General features: G+C 40.6%; 1 protein-coding gene across 1 annotated transcript in view; it reads right to left on the reverse strand.

The window, feature by feature from the left end:
• LOC128636590 (steroid 21-hydroxylase) overlaps nt 1-21,213 on the reverse strand; it is a 92,404-nt gene that overhangs the window by 22,043 nt on the left and 49,148 nt on the right. Inside the window, exon 8 of the mRNA XM_053689584.1 lies at nt 12,133-12,302. Within this exon, the coding sequence (XP_053545559.1) occupies nt 12,133-12,302 (170 nt within the window). The remainder of the gene's footprint in view (nt 1-12,132; nt 12,303-21,213) is intronic.

Raw genomic sequence — 21,213 nt, forward strand, 5'->3', positions numbered from 1 at the left:
TATAGTTAGGTGACTCCATTATCCAATTTTAGGATTACGCTATGTTTGCCTTTTCTTTTAGAGGTTATATCTGGTGTCAAAAAAGAAATTTATGCTTACCTGATAAATTTATTTCTTTTACGATATGACTAGTCCACGGATTTCATCCTTACTTATGGGATATCGCCTCCTGGTCAGCAGGAGGAGGCAAGGAGCACCACAGCAGAATTGTATATATAGCTCCTCCCTTCCCTCCCACTCCAGTCATTCGACCAAAGTTAGGAAGAGAAAGGAAAAGCCAAGGTGCTGAGGTGACTGAAGGTTAACAAAAATAAAGGCCTGTCTTAGAAAAGAACAGGGTGGGCCGTGGACTCGTCATATCGTAAAAGAAATAAATTTATCATGTAAGCATAAATTTCCTTTTCTTTTACAAGATATGACGAGTCCACGGATTTCATCCTTACTTATGGGATACAATACCAAAGCTATAGGACACGGATGAAAGGGAGGGACAAGACAGGAACCTAAACGGAAGGCACCACTGCTTGAATAACCTTTCTCCCAAAAACAGCCTCTGACGAGGCAAAAGTATAAAATTTGTAAAATTTAGAAAAAGTGTGAAGAGACGACCAAGTTGCAGCCTTGCAAATCTGTTCAACAGAAGCATCATTTTTAAATGCCCATGAGGATGCCACAGCCCTAGTGGAATGAGCTGTAATTCGTTCAGGAGGCTGATGTCCAGCAGTCTCATATGCCAAACGGATGATACTCTTCAGCCAAAAAGAAAGAGAGGTAGCCGTAGCTTTCTGACCCCTATGTTTACCAGAAAAGACAACAAATAATGAAGATGATTGACGAAATTCCTTAGTTGCCTGCAAGTAAAACGTCAGAGCACAGACTATGTCCAAATTATGTAACAGATGCTCCTTCTTAGAAGAAGGATTAGGAAAATGAAGGAACAATAATTTCCTGATTAATATTTTTGTTGGAAACAACCTTAGGAAGAAAACCAGGTTTGGTACGCAACACTACCTTATCGGAATGAAAAATAAGGTAAGGAGAATCACATTGTAATGCCGAAGGTTCAGAAACTCTGCGAGCAGAAGAAATAGCAACCAAAAACAAAACTTACCAAGATAATAACTTAATATCTATGGAATGCATAGGTTCAAATGGAACCCCTTGAAGAACATTAAGAACTAAATTCAAACTCAAAGGAGGAGCAATTGGTCTAAACACAGGCCTGATGTTAGTTAGAGCCTGAAAAAAAGCTTGAACATCCAGAGCGTCTGCCAGACGTTTGTGTAGCAAAATAGATAGAGCAGAAATCTGTCACTTTAAGGAACTTGCTGACAACTCTTTCTCCAATCCCTCTTGGAGAAAGGATAAAATCCTAGGAATCCTAATCTTACTCCATGAGTAGCCCTTGGATTCGCACCAATAAAGATATTTACGCCATATCTTATGGTAAATCTTTCCAGTAACAGGCTTATGTGCCTGAATCAAGCTATCAATGACCGAATCAGAGAACCCCCGCTTAGATAAAATCAAGCGTTCAATCTCCAAGCAGTCAGCTGCAGAGAAATTAGATTCGGATGATGGAAGGGTCCCTGAATGAGAAGGTCCTGCCTCAATGGAAGCTTCCACGGTGGCAGGGATGACATGTCCACCAGGTCGGCATACCACATCCTGCGAGGTCACACAGGAGCGATGAGGATCACCGAAGCCCTCTCCTGTTTGAGTCGAGCAATCACCCGAGGAAGGAGAGCAAACGACGGGAACACATAAGCTAGATTGAACGACCAAGGCACTGCCAAGGCATCTATCAGTTCGGCCTGAGGATCCCTTGACCTGGATCCGTATCTCGGAAGCTTGGCATTCTGGTGAGACGCCATAAGATCCAGCTCCGGTCTGCCCCATCTGAAAATCAGGTTGGCAAAGACCTCCGGATGGAGTTCTCATTCCCCCGGATGAAACGTCTGTCTGCTCAAAAAAAGGAAATTTATTCTTACCTGATACATTTTTTCTTCTACGATATGACGAGTCCACGGATTTCATCCTTACTTGTGGGATTTATCCTCCTGCTAACAGGAAGTGGCAAAGAGCACCACAGCAGAGCTGTATATATAGCTCCTCCCTTCCCTCCACCCCCAGTCATTCGACCGAAGTTAGGAAGAGAAAGGAGAAGCCAAAGGTGCAGAGGTGACTGAAGTTTATAAAAAATACAATATAATCTAAACCTGTCTTAAAAATTACAGGGTGGGCCGTGGACTCGTCATATCGTAGAAGAAATAAATTTATCAGGTAAGCATAAATTTCCTTTTCTTCTACAAGATATGACAAGTCCATGGATTTCATCCTTACTTGTGGGATACAATGCCAAAGCAACAGGACACGGATGAAAGGGAGGGACAAGACAGGAACCTAAACGGAAGGCACCACTGCTTGAAGAACCTTTCTCCCAAAACCAGCCTCAGAAGAAGCAAAAGTATCAAATTTGTAAAATTTGGAAAAAGTATGAAGAGAAGACCAAGTTGCAGCTTTGCAAATCTGTTCAACAGAAGCATCGTTTTTAAATGCCCATGAGGAAGCCACAGCCCTAGTAGAATGAGCTGTAATTCTTTCAGGAGGCTGCTGTCCAGCAGTCTCATACGCCAGACGGATGATACTCTTCAGCCAAAAAGAAAGAGAGGTAGCCGTAGCTTTCTGACCCCTACGCTTTCCAGAAAAAACAATGAACAGGACTCTGTTGCCCATGCGATCCAGCTGTGCGTCTGAGCGTGCAAAATAGGCCCTGCCCACCGTGGGCATTATGCAAGTACGGTAAGACCCACATGGGTCATGGCAAAAAAATTAAACATGTCCCTTATAAGCCATGTGCCCTCTTATAAACACTCAATATAGTAAGTGAAAACGCTGCACAATATGTCAGCACACTAAGCCATGTGCCTTTCATAACATGACCCTTTGAAACAGAACCGCAACCTTTTAAATACCGCTGGTATTTAGAGTTCTCTGAAGGGCTGCATTAGGCTCCAAAAAGGGAGCGTATAGCATAATTTACCGCCACTTCAACTCTAAATACCAGCGGCGCTTACGGACGCGGCCAGCTTCAAAAACGTGCTTGTGCACGATTCCCCCATAAGAAACAATGGGGCAGTTTGAGCTGAAAAAAAAACCAACACCTGCAAAAAAGCAGCGTTCAGCTCCTAACGCAGCCCCATTGTTTCCTATGGGGAAACACTTCCTATTTCTGCACCTAACACCCTAACATGAACCCCGAGTCTAAACACCCCTAACCTTACACTTATTAACCCCTAATATGCCGACCCCGCTACCGCTGACCCCTGCATATTATTTTGAACCCCTAATCTGCCGCTCCGTACACCGCCGCAACCTATGTTATCCCTAGGTACCCCTAATCTGCTGCCCCTAACACCGCCGATCCCTATATTATATTTATTAACCCCTAATCTGCCGCCCCCAACGTCGCGGCCACCTACCTACAATTATTAACCCCTAATCTGCCGATCGGACCTTGCAGCTACTCTAATAAATGTATTAACCCCTAAAGCTAAGTCTAACCCTAACCCTAACACCCCCCTAAGTTAAATATAATTTTAATCTAACGAAATAAAATAAATCTTATTAAATAAATGATTCCTATTTAAAGCTAAATATTTACCTGTAAAATAAACCCTAATATAGCTACAATATAAATAATAATTATATTGTAGATATTTTAGGATTTATATTTATTTTACAGGCAACTTTGTATTTATTTTAACCAGGTACAATAGCTATTAAATAGTTAATAACTATTTAATAGTTACCTAGTTAAAATAATTACAAAATTACCTGTAAAATAAATCCTAACCTAAGTTACAATTAAACCTAACACTACACTATCAATAAATTAATTAAACTATCTACAATTATCTACAATTAAATCAACTAAACTAAATTACAAAAAAAACAAACACTAAATTACAAAAAATAAAAAGATTATAAGAATTTTAAACTAATTACACCTACTCTAAGCCCCCTAAACAAATAACAAAGCCACCCAAAATAAAAAATGCCCTACCCTATTCTAAAATTAAAATTGTAAAGCTCTTTTACCTTACCAGCCCTTAAAAGGGCCTTTTGCGGGGCATGCCCCAAAGAAAACAGCTCTTTTGCTTGTAAAAAAAAATCATACAAAACCCCCCCAACATTACAACCCACCACCCACATACCCCTAATCTAACCCAAACCCCCCTTAAATAAACCTGTCTTCACCATGCCGGGTATCACCGATCCGTCCAGAAGAGGGTCCGAAGTCTTCATCCTATCCGGCAAGAAGAGGTCCTCCTGAGGGTCCAAAGTCTTCCTCCTATCCGGGCAGAAGAGGACATCCGGACCGACAGACATCTTCATCCAGGCAGCATCTTCTATCTTCTTCCATCCGGCGCGGAGCGGGACCGTCTTCAAGCAGCCAACGCGGAGCCATCCTTCTTCACCGATGGACTTACGACTGGACTAACGATTGGATCAGCTAATCAGATTGAGCTTGCATTCTATTGGCTGATCGGAAAAGCCAATAGAATGCGAGCTCAATCTGATTGGCTGATTGGAATTCGAGGGACGCCATCTTGGATGACGTCCCTTAAAGGAACCTTCATTCGTCGTTAGTCCGTCGGTGAAGAAGGATGGCTCCGCGTCGGCTGCTTGAAGATGGTCCCGCTCCGCGCCGGATGGAAGAAGATAGAAGATGCCGCCTGGATGAAGATGTCTGCTGGTCCGGATCTCCTCTTCTGCCCGGATAGGATGAAGACTTCGGACCCTCTTCTGGACGGATCGGTGATACCCGGCGTGGTGAAGACAAGGTAGGGAGATCTTCAGGGGCTTAGTGTTAAGTTTATTTCAGGGGGGTTTGGGTTAGATTAGGGGTATGTGGGTGGTGGGTTGTAATGTTGGGGGGGGTATTGTATGTTTTTTTACAGGCAAAAGAGCTGTTTTCTTTGGGGCATGCCCCGCAAAAGGCTTTTAAGCCTTTTAAGGGCTGGTAAGGTAAAAGAGCTTTACAATTTTTATTTTAGAATAGGGTAGGGCATTTTTTTTATTTTGGGGGGCTTTGTTATTTTTTTAGGGGGCTTAGAGTAGGTGTAATTAGTTTCAAATTCTTGTAATCTTTTTTTATTTTTTGTAATTTAGTGGGGTTTTTTTTTGTAATTTAGTTTAGTTGATTTAATTGTAGGTAATTGTAGGTAGTTTATTTAATTAATTTATTGATAGTGTAGTGTTAGGTTTAATTGTAACTTAGGTTAGGATTTATTTTACAGGTAATTTTGTACTTATTTTAACTAGGTAACTATTAAATAGTTATTAACTATTTAATAGCTATTGTACCTGGTTAAAATAAATACAACGTTGCCTGTAAAATAAATATAAATCCTAAAATAGCTACAATATAATTATTATTTATATTGTAGCTATATTAGGGTTTATTTTACAGGTAAGTATTTAGCTTTAAATAGGAATAATTTATTTAATAAGAGTTAATTTATTTCGTTAGATTTAAATTATATTTAACTTAGGGGGGTGTTAGTGTTAGGGTTAGACTTAGCTTTAGGGGTTAATACATTTATTAGAGTAGCGGCGAGGTCCGGTCGGCAGATTAGGGGTTAATACTTGAAGTTAGGTGTCGGCGATGTTAGGGAGGGCAGATTAGGGGTTAATACTATTTATTATAGGGTTTTTGAGGCAGGAGTGAGGCGGATTAAGGGTTAATAACTTTATTATAGTAGCGGTGAGGTCCGGTCGGCAGATTAGGGGTTAATAATTGTAGGTAGCGGCGATGTTGGGGGGGGCAGATTAGGGGTTAATAAATATTATGTAGGGGTCGGCGATGTTAGGGGCAGCAGATTAGGGGTACATAGGGATAATGTAGGTGGCGGCGGTGTGCGGTCGCCAGATTAGGGGTTAAAAAAATTTAATAGATTGGCGGTGATGTGGGGGGACCTAGGTTTAGGGGTACATAGGTAGTTTATGGGTGTTAGTGTACTTTAGAGCACAGTAGTTAAGAGCTTTATGAACTGGCGTTAGCCCAGAAAGCTCTTAACTCCTGGCTTTTCTCTGCGTCTGGAGTCTTGTCGTTAGATTTCTAACGCTCACTTCAGCCAAGACTCTAAATACTGGCGTTAAAAAGATCCCATTGAAAAGATAGGATACGCAATTGGCGTAGGGGGATCTGCGGTATGGAAAAGTCGCGGCTGGAAAGTGAGCATTAGACCCTTTCATGACTGACTCTAAATAACAGCGGGCGGTAAAAACCAGCGTTAGGACCCCCTAATGCTGGTTTGGACGGCTAACACAGAACTCTAAATCTAGGCGATAGTTTGGTAATAAAGAGAAAGGGATTCCAGGTACACCATTTCTATAGACATGTGTATAATGCTTACCCCTCCCCATAAAGGGGAAATTGTCAGCCTGTTCTGTGCATCAAGTCTCCCCAGAAACAAAAAGACTGAACATACCTCAAAGTTGCTTGTAGCAACACACCGGTCTCCACCCTGAAGATTTTCTTAAACTACCTTCAGCAGCTGTGGGAACCATCATGGATCTTAGAAAATGCTTGCTAAGATCATCAACATCAGGGCAGAAAGAATCCTCACTTTCCCTGAGAAAAATAGTACTCACTGGCACCATTTGAAAATAAAAAAACTTCTTGATTGAAGAAACTAAACTAACACCTCACTTTACCTCTTCCTATTACTATACCGGCAAAGAGAATGACTGGGGGTGGAGGGAAGGGAGGAGCTATATATACAGCTCTGCTGTGGTGCTCTTTGCCACTTCCTGTTAGCTGGAGGATAAATCCCACAAGTAAGGATGAAATCCGTGGACTCATCATATCTTGTAGAAGAAATCCGCCCCCCAGTTGTCTACTCCTGGGATGTAGATTGCTGACAGATAACAAAAGTGAGCTTCCGCCCACCAAATTATCTTGGATACTTCTGTCATCGCTAAGGAACTCCTTGTTCCTCCCTGATGATTGATGTAAGCCATAGACGTGATGTTGTCTGACTGAAATCTGATGAATTTGGCCAAAGCCAACTGAGGCCAAGCCTGAAGCGCATTGAATATTGCTCTCAACTCCAGAATATTGATGGGATGTAGAGACTTCGACTGAATCCACACACCCTGAGCCTTCAGGGAGTTCCAGACAGCACCCCATCCTATCAGGCTGGCGTCCGCTGTCACTATCACCCATGAGGGTCTGCGGAAGCACGTCCCTTGGGACAGATGATCCGGCGACAACCACCAAAGAAGAGAGTCCCTTGTCTCCTGATCCAGATCTATTTGAGGAGACAAATTTGCATAATCTCCATTCCACTGTCTGAGCATGCTCAGTTGTAGAGGTCTGAGATGAAAACAAGCAAACGGAATGATGTCCATTGCCGTCACCATCAATCCAATTACCTCCATGCACTGAGCCACTGATGGCTGAGGATTGGACTGAAGGGATCGGTATGTATTCAGAATCTTTAACTTTCTGACTTCCGTCAAGAAAATTTTCATGGATATAGAGTCTATGAGAGTTCCCAGGAAAGGAACCCTTGTCTGTGGAATTAGTGAAGTCTTTTCTAGATTCACCTTCCACCCGTGAGTCCTTAGAAAGGAAAGCACAATGTTGGTATGAGACTTTGTCAGCTGATAAGACGACACCTGGATCAGAATATCGTCCAGATAAGGTGCCACTGCAATGCCCCGTGGCCTGAGAACTGCCAACAGAGACCCTAAAACCTTTGTGAAGATCCTGGGTGCCGTGGCCAGCCCCGAAAGGAAGAGCCACGAACTGAAAATGTTTGTCCAGAAAGGCAAACCTCAGGAACTGGTGATGATATCTGTGGATAGGAATATGAAGATTTGCATCCTTTAAGTCCACGGTAGTCATATATTGACCCTCCTGGATCAATGGAAGAATTGTCTGAATAGTCTCCATCTTGAAGGATGGAACTCTGAGAAACTTGTTTAGACTCTTTTTTCCTTTTTGGGAACCACAAAAAGATTTGAGTAAAACCCCTGCCCCTGTTCCTGTATTGGAACGGGACAAATTACTCCCATAGTGAAGAGGTCTTTAACACAACGTAAGAACGCCTCTCTTTTGATCTGGTCAATTGTGAAAGAAAAAACCTTCCCCTTGGGAAGGAATTTTTGAACTCCAACTGATACCCTTGAGACACGATTTCTAGTGTCCAGGGATCCTGAACGTCTCTTATCCTTTGAGAAAGCTGGAAACCCGGCGAAACATGTCAGGGAGAGGGGAGTGAGCTAATGGGAGCTCAGTACATAGTTTTTTAACGCCACTTGTTAGCAGTTATTGGGGGTAAATGTGGTGCTCTAGTCTGGGCAAATAATTCAATCCTGTGGGTTAATGTTGGGCTCATATTTCAGACTGTGCAAGTGAACCAGTAACAGTGATATAATATATTTTCAGTGTGAGAGCGATATTTGGTATTGTATTAAAACCGTATGAGTCTTTCAACAATTGTTATTATAAGAACAATTTGCATCAGTGGTGCTACTATAATTTATAAGTCTGGGAACTGATGGTATTACAGTTCTAGAATAATCTTATAACCCAATAAGCACCAATGCTTACTGTGCAAATATTTATTTTGATCTTCAAATAATATGTTATAGTTGACAAACAGGTGATCACTTTAATGTTGTTGATACAGTAATATCTATATTAATACCATTTGGAATTAAGACAATAATAGTGTCCACTATTGGGAACCTATTTGTCAGACCAGTAGCACCCACCCACACTAAATCAGTTATCTAACTGTAACAATTACCTGCTGACATTTTAGTTTTAATCACACCCATTTTTAAATACGTTCTAATAAAGATATATTTTTTAACTTGTGTGATCTTTAGTTCCTCAACATAAATTTATTCCAGAGTCCTTATGAGTGCTTTTTTAGTATCCTTTTTGTTCAATGTTCTTTATTGAATATAAGTTAAATGTAGCTTATGATACTTAGCACCACACCACAATTATATGATTTATCTCAAGGCCAACTTGACCTAGTTTTGGATGGTGAAGAGACTCTCATTATTTATATTAAGTGGTGCCATCATACCCTTTCTTTTTTTAAACGTCTCTTATCCAAGCCTGGACAAAGAGAGAAAGTCTGCCCTCTACTAGATCCGGTCCCGGATCGGGGGCCGCCCCTTCATGCTGTCTTGGGAGCAGCAGCGGGCTTCTTGGGTTGTTTACCTTTGTTCCAAGCCTGGTTGGGTCTCCAGGTGAGCTTGGCTTGAGGATAATTCCCTTCCTGTTTAGTGGAAGAGGAAGGGGGGACTCCTTTGAAATTACGAAAGGAATGAAAATTACTCTGTCGTCCCTTTTGCTTAGTTGATTTGTCTTGAGGGAGGAGATGACCCTTACCTCCCATAATATCAGAAATGATCTCTTTCAAATCAGGCCCGAATAGGGTCTTTCCCTTGAAAGGAATAGCCAAAAGCTTGGATTTAGAGGACACATCCGCAGACCAAGATTTCAACCATAAAGCTCTTCTTGCTAAAATGGAGAATCCCGAACTCTTAGCCGCTAATTTGGTGATCTGAAAGGAAGCATGCATAATAAAATAATTAGCCAGCTTATGGGCCTTAATTCTGTCCTGTATTTCCTCTAAAGAGGTCTCAGTTCTAAAAGACTCTTCTACAGTGTCAAACCAAAAAGCAGCCGCAGTCGTGACTGTTACAATGCAGGCCGCCGGTTGCAATAAAAACCCCTGATGAATATAGAGTTTTTTGAGAAGACCCTCCAACTTCTTATCCATGGGGTCTTTGAAAGCACAACTGTCCTTGATAGGAATAGTTGTACGCTTCGCCAGGGTAGAAATAGCTCCCTCCACCTTAGGGACCGTCTGCCAAGAGTCCCGAACAGTGTCAGCTATCGGGTACATTTTCTTAAAAATAGGGGAATGGGAGAACGGGATACCCAGTCTTTCCCATTCCCTTGCAATAATTTCTGAAATTTTTTTGGGAACCGGAAAAACATCGGAATAAGAAGGGGCCTCTAAGTATTTGTCCATCTTACTCAATTTCTCTGGTGGGACAACTATAGAGTCACAGTCGTCCAGAGTCACCAAAACCTCTCGCAGCAAAAGACGGAGGTGTTCAAGTTTAAATCTGAAGGACATGACGTCCGAATCTGTCGGGGGCAATGCACTTCCTGAATCAGACAGCTCCCCCTCAGACAGGGCCTCCCTACCCCCCAAATCAGAGCCCTGGGAAGGTATATCGGAGATAGCCATTAAAGCATCAGAAGTCACAGGGACCACATGGGCCTGTGTCCTGCTGCGTTTGGCTTGTAACACTGGCAACTTAGATAAAACTTCTGTAAGAGTGGATGACATAACTGCAGCCATATCCTGCAGAGTGAATGAAGTGGAAGCAGTTGAAGAATACGGCGTCGCTTGGGCGGGCGTTAAAGGTTGTGACGCTTGGGGAGAAAAATGCAGCATACCCTGAGTCTCATCAGGCTGAGAAACATCTTAGATGTACTTGCATTAAAGAAAATTTGTTCTTTAAACTGTAAAGCCCTCTCAGTACAAGAGGGACAAAAAGGGATAGGGGGTACCACATTGGCATCTAAACACATAGAACATGTACTTTCCTGCAGATCAGTCATGATAAACAAAACAGCAATAGCAATATTGGTCATTTTAATGTGATTAAAAACAAACACTTTTAGTAATTTTGTTGAAAAACGATGTACTGTGCCTTTAAAAGTAAAAACGTATACTTTTTTACTGCACCGCAATAATATGTAATAACAAGGCAACCACAAAACTTCTTTTAAAATTGCCCGGTATGCTGTACAGACAAAATATGTGAAAATAAGCACCAGCACCTCGCCACAGCTCTGCTGTCGCGCCTACCTGCCCCCACGAGTCCTGACAAACCTCCGAGAGCGACGCTCCCAAGACCACTTGAGCAGTTACTAACACAAGCTGTCTTAGGCCAGACCGGAGCTCTGAGAACCTCTCTCTCAATAGTCACGGTCCGGATAGCAAGTGCGCGTCTCAGCGGGCGAAACACTAAGCCCCGCCCATCATGAGCGGAATTAAGTCCCCGGCCTTGAATAACGTTCTTCATGAGAACCGCATGGGAAAAAATGTCGGCATCGAAACCATGCAAATATAAGTGAAAAGTTGCCAAATGTGCCCCCACAAAAACACTCTCTTGTTCCCGTTAAATTACAAAAGTTAATGCAAAACACTAATGCCACACACTCCCTGCGCCATAGCCCCTGAACACATCCAACTGAATAAACATTTATTATGGTCCTGAAAGCATCTGCTAAACTTTACCTAATAAAGAGGGGATACCCATGCACACACTCTTACCCTGTGCAAATTGATCACCCCTTCCCGATATAGGAAATCAGTACCAGTCTTTCCTGAGATACTACAGTGCCCCCATTAGTAAATGACTGTACATACCTTAATAGTGAACGCAGTATGAGGCTGTCCCACACAATGAAGATGTTCTTTTCCTCACCTCCAGCAGCTCTGTGTGGATAAAACAGGGTCTTAGATAATATCTGCTAAGACCATCAGCAGGGCAGCAAACAATATGGGATCTTGAATTAGAATGACAGTCTCCCCAGTCCATTGCTTAAAGCCTGTAGCTCCAGCCCTGAGAAAAATAGTACACACAGGCACCATTTAAAAATAATAAACACTTGATTGAAGAATCTAAACTAACACCTCACTTTACCTCTTCCTATCACTAACACAGGCAAAGAGAATGACTGGAGTGGGAGGGAAGGGAGGAGCTATATATACAGCTCTGCTGTGATGCTCTTTGCCTCCTCCTGCTGACCAGGAGGCGATATCCCATAAGTAAGGATGAAATCCGTGGACTTATATCTTGTAAAAGAAAACAATATTTGGACTATATCCTTTCTATTTTTAATACACTGTGTTGTATTGTTACATTTTGTTGCATTATATGTTTTTTGGTTTGTTTTTATACTATAGCACAGCAGAGTGAAAATAACAAGTTTTTCTGCAAATTGGAAAGTTGTTTAAAATTGTATGCTCATGTCCCTTTAATGTGTTAATTGTTGGAATTACAAATGACACTCACCTTGTGTCTTTTAGGGTACAGTGGGGTACTGCCAGGGGCACCACAGGCCGCAGTCTTAGTGTCTCAGAGATGGTGGCACTAAGATATGGCAAGGAGTTCCTGTCTGAGTATGTGGGATATCTCTCTGTTCCCACTGCTTCTATAATTTCACTATGAATCTTCTCCTGGACCTAATAAATAAAGACATGATTTATATAAAAACACAAAGGGACATTATACTCCCTATATATATATATATATATATATATATATATATATATATATATATATATATATATATAGCCACTTGAGTATCATCAGTAATACATTTGTATTTATACAATTCAGAGGGATCCTCAGTAATATATGCACACCTCAGGGGAGGGTCTTAAGTAATACATTGTATTAATACAGTTTATATTACACTTATACAGCTTAAGGACATTATACTCCCTATATACATACATACATATATATATATATAGCCACCTTGAGTATCATCAGTAATACATTTGTATTTATACAATTCAGAGGGATCCTCAGTAATATATGCACACCTCATGGGCGGGATCTTAAGTAATACATTGTATTAATACAGTTTATATTACACTTATACAGCTTAAGGATATTATACTCCCTATATATATAGCCACCTTGAGTATCATCAGTCATACATTTGTATTTATACAATTCAGAGGGATCCTCAGTAATATATGCACACCTCAGGGGCGGGGTCTTAAGTAATACATTGTATTAATACAGTTTATATTACACTTATACAGCTTAAGGATATTATACTCCCTATATATGTAGCCACCTTGAGTATCATCAGTCATACATTTGTATTTATACAATTCAGAGGGATCCTCAGTAATATATGCACACCTCAGGGGCGGAGTCTTAAGTAATACATTGTATTAGTACAGTTTATATTACACTTATACAGCTTAAGGACATCTCTTGGATGGAGCCCTAAGCAATAAATGATCCTGTCAAGAAGAGGATTGGGTTAGCGCACTCTCCAGAACTCGATAAGGTAAGTATTAAGCCTTAAAGGGACAGTCAACCATAGAATTGTTATTGTTTTAAAAGATAGATAATCCCTTTATTACTCATTCCCCAGTTTTGCATAACCAACACAGTTATATTAATGTACTTTTTACCTTTACCTTAGTCTTCTCCCAGCCCCCTGATCACATGACTGTGACTGTTTATTATCTATTGTCTTAAATTTAGCATTGTATTGTGCTAGATCTTAAATAACTTTCTGTGCCTGAACACAGTGTTATCTATATAGCCCACGTGTATTGTCTGTCTCTTTGCGTTGAAAAGAGATTTAAAAAGCATGTGATAAGAGGCAGCCCTCAAAGGCTTAGAAATTAGCATATGAGCCTACCTATGTTTAGTTTAAACTAAGAAAACCAAGAGAAAAAAGCAAATTTGATGATAAAAGTAAATTGGAAAGTCGATTAAAATTACAAGTCCTATCTGAATAATGAAAGTTTAATTTATACTTGACTGTCCCTTTAAAGGGACAGTCTAGTCAAAATTAAACTTTTATGATTCAGATCACTTTTATCATCAGATTTGCTTTGTTCCCCTGGTATTTTTTCTTTTTATAAAAAGCTAAACCTAGGTAGGCTCAAACTGATTTCTAAACAGTTGAAAATCGCCTCTTATCTCAGAGCATTTTGAAAGTTTTTCACAGTTAGACAGTACTAGTTCATGTGTGTCATATAGATAACATTGTGCTCACTCCTGTGGAGCTACCTAAGAGTCAGCACTGATTGGCTAAAATGCATGTCTGTCAAAAGAACTGAGATAAGGGGGCAGTCTGCAGAGGCTTAGATACAAGGTACTGACATAGGTAATACGTGTATTAATAAAACCGTGTTGGTAATGAAAAACTGGGGAATGGGTAAGAAATGGATTATCTATCCTTTTTAAAAATACAAATTTTCAAGTAGACTTTCCCTTTAAACATCAGTTTAAAGGAAACTAATAAATACTGACACATTTTGTCAGTATTTTTTCCATTTTATTTAAATTTTGTTGATGCATTCATTCAGAAATCCGATTTTCGGTACGAATTTTCCCGAAAATGAATGCACATTTCTAATATTGAATAATTTAAAAAGTAAATTTCTATGTACATTTCTATTTTCTATGCCTAACGTGCATCAGTGTTCGCAAGTTAGGACTTCACTAATGTGTTGGGTTAGAATACATGAAGAAATATTAATAAAAATTATTATACATACTTTATAATCTATGGATTATTTAGCTTTTTTTGCAGTATCTATAATTCTAAACCATTTTTATTAATATTTTTTAATAGTTTATATTTAATATTTCAATATTGTTCATTAAAGATAGAAATTCTTTATGTGCGCTAATCCGACCGCGTTATGTTCTTCACATAGGGCAAGATTACAAGTTTTGTGGTACGGTGCGGTACGCCTATACCGCTGAAAAATTGGCCATTGCGCGCGGATTATGAAGGTCTCCCGTATTACAAGTCGCTGCAGTACAGTTATAATGCTAGCATTTTAGCCTTTACGCAACTCTCCATTCCGCACTCAAAAAAATACTTTTGAGTGCAGGATTTCTATTGCGCAGTATTACAAGTTGTTCGGTAGTAGTTATGAGTTTTGTCAAACATCTTTGTTTCGCAAAATCCTTAACTAAAATGTTACAAAGTACACTAACATCCATAAACTACAGTATTAACACATAAACCGCCATCCCCAGTATCGCAAATACTTTATTAAACTTATTAACCCCTAAACCGCCACCCCCCACATTGCAACTACTATAATAAACCTATTAAACCCTAAACCGCTGGCCCCCCACATTGCAACTACTATAATAAACCTATTAACCCCTAAATCGCCACCCCCCCCACATAGCAAATCACTAAATTAAACTATTATCCCCTAAACCTAACACCCCCCTAACTTTAAATTTAATTTACAATGTAACTATTTTAAAGTAAATAAAAAGTTACCTGTGAAATAAAAAACAAACAAACTAAGATTAAACTATAAATAAACCTAACATACCTATTTGAATAAAATAAAATAAACTACAAATGAAAAAACTAAATTACAAGATAAAAATAACCTAACACTACGAATAAAAAAATAAATCTAACATTACCAAAAAACAAACACTAAAATTACAAAAAATAAAAAACACTAAGATTACAAAAAATAATAAACAAAATTATCCAAAATAATAAAAATTACACCTAATCTAATAGCCCTATAAAAACAAAATTTATACTTACCCGATAAATTATTTTCTTTCCAGGCATGGCGAGTCCACAAAATCATTCTAATTACTAGTGGGATATTCACTCCTGGCCAGCAGGAGGAGGCAAAGAGCACCCCAGCAGAGCTGTTAAGTTTCACTTCCCTTACCCATAACCCCCAGTCACTCGGCCGAAGGGAGCGGAAAAAGAAGATAACACAAGGGTATAGAGGTGCCTGAGGTCTGTACAAAAAAACTGACATCTAAATATAAACAAGGGCTCGTCGTGGACTCTCCAAGCCCGGAAAGAAAATAATTTATCAGGTAAGCATAAATTTTGTTTTCTTTCCAATGGCATGGAGAGTCCACAAAATCACCAATACCCAAGCTAGAGGACACAGAATGATAGGGAGGGAGAACAAGACAGGAACCTATACAGAAGGCACCACCGCTTGAAGAACCTTTCTCCCAAAGGAAGCCTCAGACGAGGCAAAAATATCAAATTTGGAAAAAGTATGATTGCAAAGAGGACCAGGTGGCCACCTTGCAGATTTGCTCTACAGATGCTTCATTCTTAAAAGCCCAAGACGGAGAAAGAGTCCTAGTGGTATGACCAGAGAGAAAAGGCAGTAGAAGTGGCTTTCTGACCCTTACGCTTACCAGCTAAAACAACGAACAGGACAAAAGACTGTCGAAAATCTTTTAGTTGCTGGCAGATAAAATTTTAGAGCACACACAACATCCAGGTTGTGTAACAGACGTTCCTTCTGAGAAGAAGAATTCAGACAAAAAGAAGGAACAACAATTTCTAGATTGATGTAGCGATCCGGTACCACCTTGGGAAGAAATCCCAATTTAGTATGAAAGATTACCTTATCCGCATAAAAAATAAGGTAAGGGGAAACACACTGCAGAGCCAAAAGCTCGGAAACTCAGCGAGCAGATGAAATAGCCACTAGAAACAAAACTTTCCATGATAACAACTCAATATCAACTGAATGCATAGGCTCAAATGGAGCCTCCTGCAAAACTATAAGAACAAGGTTAAGGCTCCATGGAGGAGCAACAGGTTAAAACACAGGCCTGAATCTGACCTAGGCCTGAACATAAGATTAAATATCTGGCAAATCTGGCAGACATTTGTGCAAAAGAATAGCCAGTGCAGAAATCTGACCCTTTAGAGTACTGACTGACAAACCTTTCAGCAGACCCTCCTGAAGAAAGACAGAATGCGAGGAACCCTCACCCGACTCCAAGAGGAATTCTTCGATTCAGATCAATACAGGTCTTTACTCCATACCTCATAGTAAATCTTACAAGTAACTGTCTCAGCATAGTGTCAATAACGTTCTGAGAAAAACCATGCCCAGCCAAGACTAGGCGTTCAATCTCCAAGCAGTCAGCTTCAGAGAATCTAGACTTGGGTGGAGGAAGGGATCCTGAAGCAGAGGGTCCTTCCTCGGAGGCAACCTCCAAGGGGAAGAGATGGCATCTTCACTAGATACACTCACCAGATCCTGCAAACCCACGATGAAGCTATTAGAATCACAGACGCCCCCTCCTGCCTAATATGAGCAATGACTCAAGGAAGGAGAGGTACGCCAGACTGAAAGTCCAAGGCACCGCCAGGGCATCTATTAGAGCAGCTTGTGAATCACTTGATCCTGAACCGTACTTTGAAAACTTGGCGTTTAGACGAGAAGCCACCAGATCCAAATCCGGAACCCCCCACCTGAGGGATATCATTGTGAAAAACCTCTGGGTGGAAAATCCACTCCCCAGAAAGAAAATTATGCCTGCTTAGAAAATCCGCTTCCCAGTAGGACACCCCTGGGATGTGGATGGCAGAGAGTAGACAATCATGAGCCTTCACCCACTGGAGAATACGAGTCACCTCATTCACGGCAAATGAACTTATAGATCTTCCCTGGTGGTTGATGTATACCACTGAGAAGATGTTGTCCGATTAAAATCTAAAAAAACGGACCGAAGCTAGTTGAGGCCAGACCGATAAAGCATTGAAAATTGCTCCCAACTCTAGGAAAAGACCCTGAAGCCTTTAAAGAACCCCAACTGCTCACCATCCGGAAAGGCTGGCATCCATGGTCACAATCACCCAGGCTGGTCTCAGGAAGTATGTACCCTGAGACAGAAAGTCCTGCGAAAACCACCAAGATAGAGAGACTCTTGGTAGGGGATCCAGAACTATCCTCTGCGATAAGTCCAAGAGGACTCTGTTCCATTGTCTGATCATGTATAACTGTAGGGATCTCAGATGGAACCGATCAAAAGGAACAATGTCCATGGAAGCAACCATCAGACCAATTACTTATATACATAGATTCACAAATAGAAGAGAAAGGCAAAAGTAGGGGTTATCTAACCTCCCTCAGAAAAATCCTCATGGACACAGAATCTAATAATCTTACCTAAAAAGCAAACCCTGGTGACTGGCACCAGGGAACTCTACTGCAGACTCACTTTCCTGTGGGAACGAGAATAGACAACAACATCTCAGTATGAGAGGTTGCTAACTTAAAAGATGGCACTTGAAGCATGAGTCGTCCAGGTATAGACGACCACTGCCAAAAAGGTCCATATGTGAAAATAAACATAAAGAGGAAACCTCTGTGTATGACCGTCATTTAATACACAATCTATCATGGACTACACTGACCTTAGAGACAGCGAACATAATAGCCAGAAAAGCACATAACATTAGAGGGCCCAGAAGATGAGACAAAATTAAACAACTGCCCTGGAGATCACAAAACCTCTCTTAGGTTCAGTGAACATCGAACCATGGTGGGAATATGAAATTTGAAGTGCGTATTAAATAAATATGGCATCCCTTAAAAAAAATGGAAAAAATCTGCATGGGAGCCTAACTTGCTCACAATGGGCTCAAAACAATTGGCACGCAATGCGATCACAAAAGAAGCCGACAAGTATAAAATAAACCATATCCAGTACTAGAGAAAAACACACATTCCCAAACAAGAGCCACTGTAACATATGCCTGCCTGATATCACTGTCCCTTTAAGACTGTCTTCCCTGCTACTGATAATCATACTGTTTGGGGAGTATCTGCATTCAACTTACCTGCCAAATAATTAATCATTCATGCACCCGATTCCCTCGGCCTCTTTTTAAATCATCTCATGCCTAATGTGCATTGCATTAGCTTTAAAGTTTTGTTCCAGAACAACAGAGGTCTGTGACTGTTCCAGCATGGATTTTACCAGCATATTCAAACTACAGCCTTTCCTTTTAGCTATGCTTAAAATCATCTAATCGCAAGTATCCATATAAATCCATTTTGTTTCCTGGACACTGCTACTTAACAAACTCTGAACTTATTCTAAATTACAAGTTGGTTATAATAACTCTCTAATTACTACAACAGCATCTTACTCAGAACTTTATAACTATTCTCTGCTACAAGTTGTCATAGCTGAAATATCCTCCTCCAAATATGTTAATATATTCAGAACTCTGCATCTATGTGTTCAGTTAAAAAGCTTTCCTGTGATTCTCCAATATATGCACAAACAGTATTTAATGCCTTAAACTTGCAACCTGTCTATCACCTGTGCTGCTCTGCTTATTACTGACATACAGCTCTATATAATATTATGTACTGTGAACCTGCAACAAACCTTTGCATCTACGAGTCAATCTTCTACCAGTTTACTCTGAAGCCTGAACATCTTACATTGCTATATTTTTTACTCATGAATCCTGCAGCTACTCCTATTAGATGTAAGTCACAGTATCAATTTATGTTTTTATTGAAGCCAGAATATATTGTATACATATGTTTCACTCTCCATGAATTCTACAATAACTTCTTGCAACTATGAATCACAGAATATAATCTATCCACGTCCAGCATACTCTTCCCCGGGTCAGGTGTCGGTGTTTCTAATTCCCTACCACTGCCCTGAGGGTCTGTGTCCTGAGCGCATACACACCGGAACTTGACAGCCACACACTGAAGTTGCTGTTATTCAGAGCCATGATTCGGCCATTTACACCAGGACCTTTCTAAGTACCCAAGTGAGACTTGCAAATGTGGCCATGTGCACCGATGTCCCTCTTGTTCAAGCGCCATTGAAACAAGCTATGAGGCAGTGAGCCACGAATGCGGACATCCACGCAAGTACTAAATCCCAGTACAAATGTTCCTTTTCACAAGCGCTGCGTGATAAACAAAATAAGGGAATAGGACTTGCCAGAGAGAGGGATCTCCCTCTATCATTGACAAAAATTCCTCTCCGGTTCACAATGAAAAGAGCTGTTCCTCTAAGAATTGGAACATCAGCCTAATAACGGTCAGGGAAAAACAAATAACCTTAAAATAAAATTTTGACAGATACCCTTCACAAAGGGACTTACTCTATGCCAGCTAAGATTCTAGTTTAATAGCGACCGGAATCACAGATGCCCTTCCCAATAGGGGCCGATTTTAAGAACCCCATAGTGCCTACCCCCGCTTAGGGGTTAAATCAGAGAGGTAAAAGTCCCCCACCCTTAGTGCGAAGTCACCCCTCACTTAGACCACAAGCCATAGGGGGGAATAAGGGATCCAGGGACTTACCAGTCTTGCAGCTTTCTCAGTAGCCCCAGGCTTGCCAGAGACATCTTCATCCTGACAGAGACCTTTTTCAACTCTAGGGTAGGCACTGTATCTCCGGTGTGACAGAAACAGTTCTGACAGGGACCTGGAGAGAAAGGAAAAAATAGAGTAACCAACCCTAGTTTTCCATATAGGGGTAGCATGAATGTTAGAATTAAAGCAAAGAACACCTTGCTGCCTTCTAACTGCTATAAGCCACAAGTACACTTACTAAAGAGATTGACATGAACACAGCTTGACCCCAATCCTTGCTTGCAGGGAAAAGTATCCATTAAAGAATTAAATATCTTCAGACACCTTCTTCGCCATCCTCCCGTGATCAAGGCAAAGAGAATGACTAGGGGTTATGGTGCTGGCCAGGAGTGAATATCCCACTAATAATTAGAATGATTTCATGGACTCTCCATGCCATAGGAAAGAAAACAAAAAAGCCTTTTGCAGGGCATTGCCCTAAGTTAAACAGCTCTTTTACATTCAAAAATTACAAAGTCCTATTGGTTCAAATCAGCCAATAGGATTTCAGTAGCTCTCATCCTATCGGCTGATTTGAAAATGTCAGCCAATAGGAATGCAAGGTACCCCATTTTTAAACGGGTACCTTGCATTCAATCTTCAGTGTACGGCGTTGATTGTATGAAGATGATCCTCCACGCTGGATGTCCGTGCCGCCTGCAACGATGCTCCGCGCCTCCACAGCTCCGCCGCCATTGGGATGAAGATAGAAGATGCCCCCGCAATAGATGAAGACTTTTTGTCACCTGGATGAAGATGGATGACTGAACTTTAGGAACTGTGAGTAGATTTCCTGGGGTTAGTGTTAGGGTTTTTTTTTGGGGGGGGGGTTAGATTAGAGCTTTGGGCACAAAAGAGCTGAATGCCCATACAAATGCCCCTTTAGGGGCAATGGGTAGCTTAGGTTTTTTAGACTTATGTTTTTTATTTTGGGGGATTGGTTGGGGGGGGGTTTACTGTTATGGGGGACTTTGTAATTTTTAATGTAAAAGAGCTGTTTAACTGTTAGGTTAGGGGGTGTTTTTATTTTGAGGGGCTTTTTTGTTTTAATAGGGGTATTAGATTAGGTTTAATTGTTATTATTTTGGATAATTTCGTTTATTATTTTTTGTAATCTGAAGAGTTTTTTATTTTTAGTAATTTTAGAGTTTTTATTTTTTGTAATGTAATTTTTTTATATTTTCAGAGTGTTAGGATT

This window comes from Bombina bombina, chromosome 7 (genome assembly GCF_027579735.1).
Source record: "Bombina bombina isolate aBomBom1 chromosome 7, aBomBom1.pri, whole genome shotgun sequence".
NCBI classification, from domain to species: domain Eukaryota; kingdom Metazoa; phylum Chordata; class Amphibia; order Anura; family Bombinatoridae; genus Bombina; species Bombina bombina.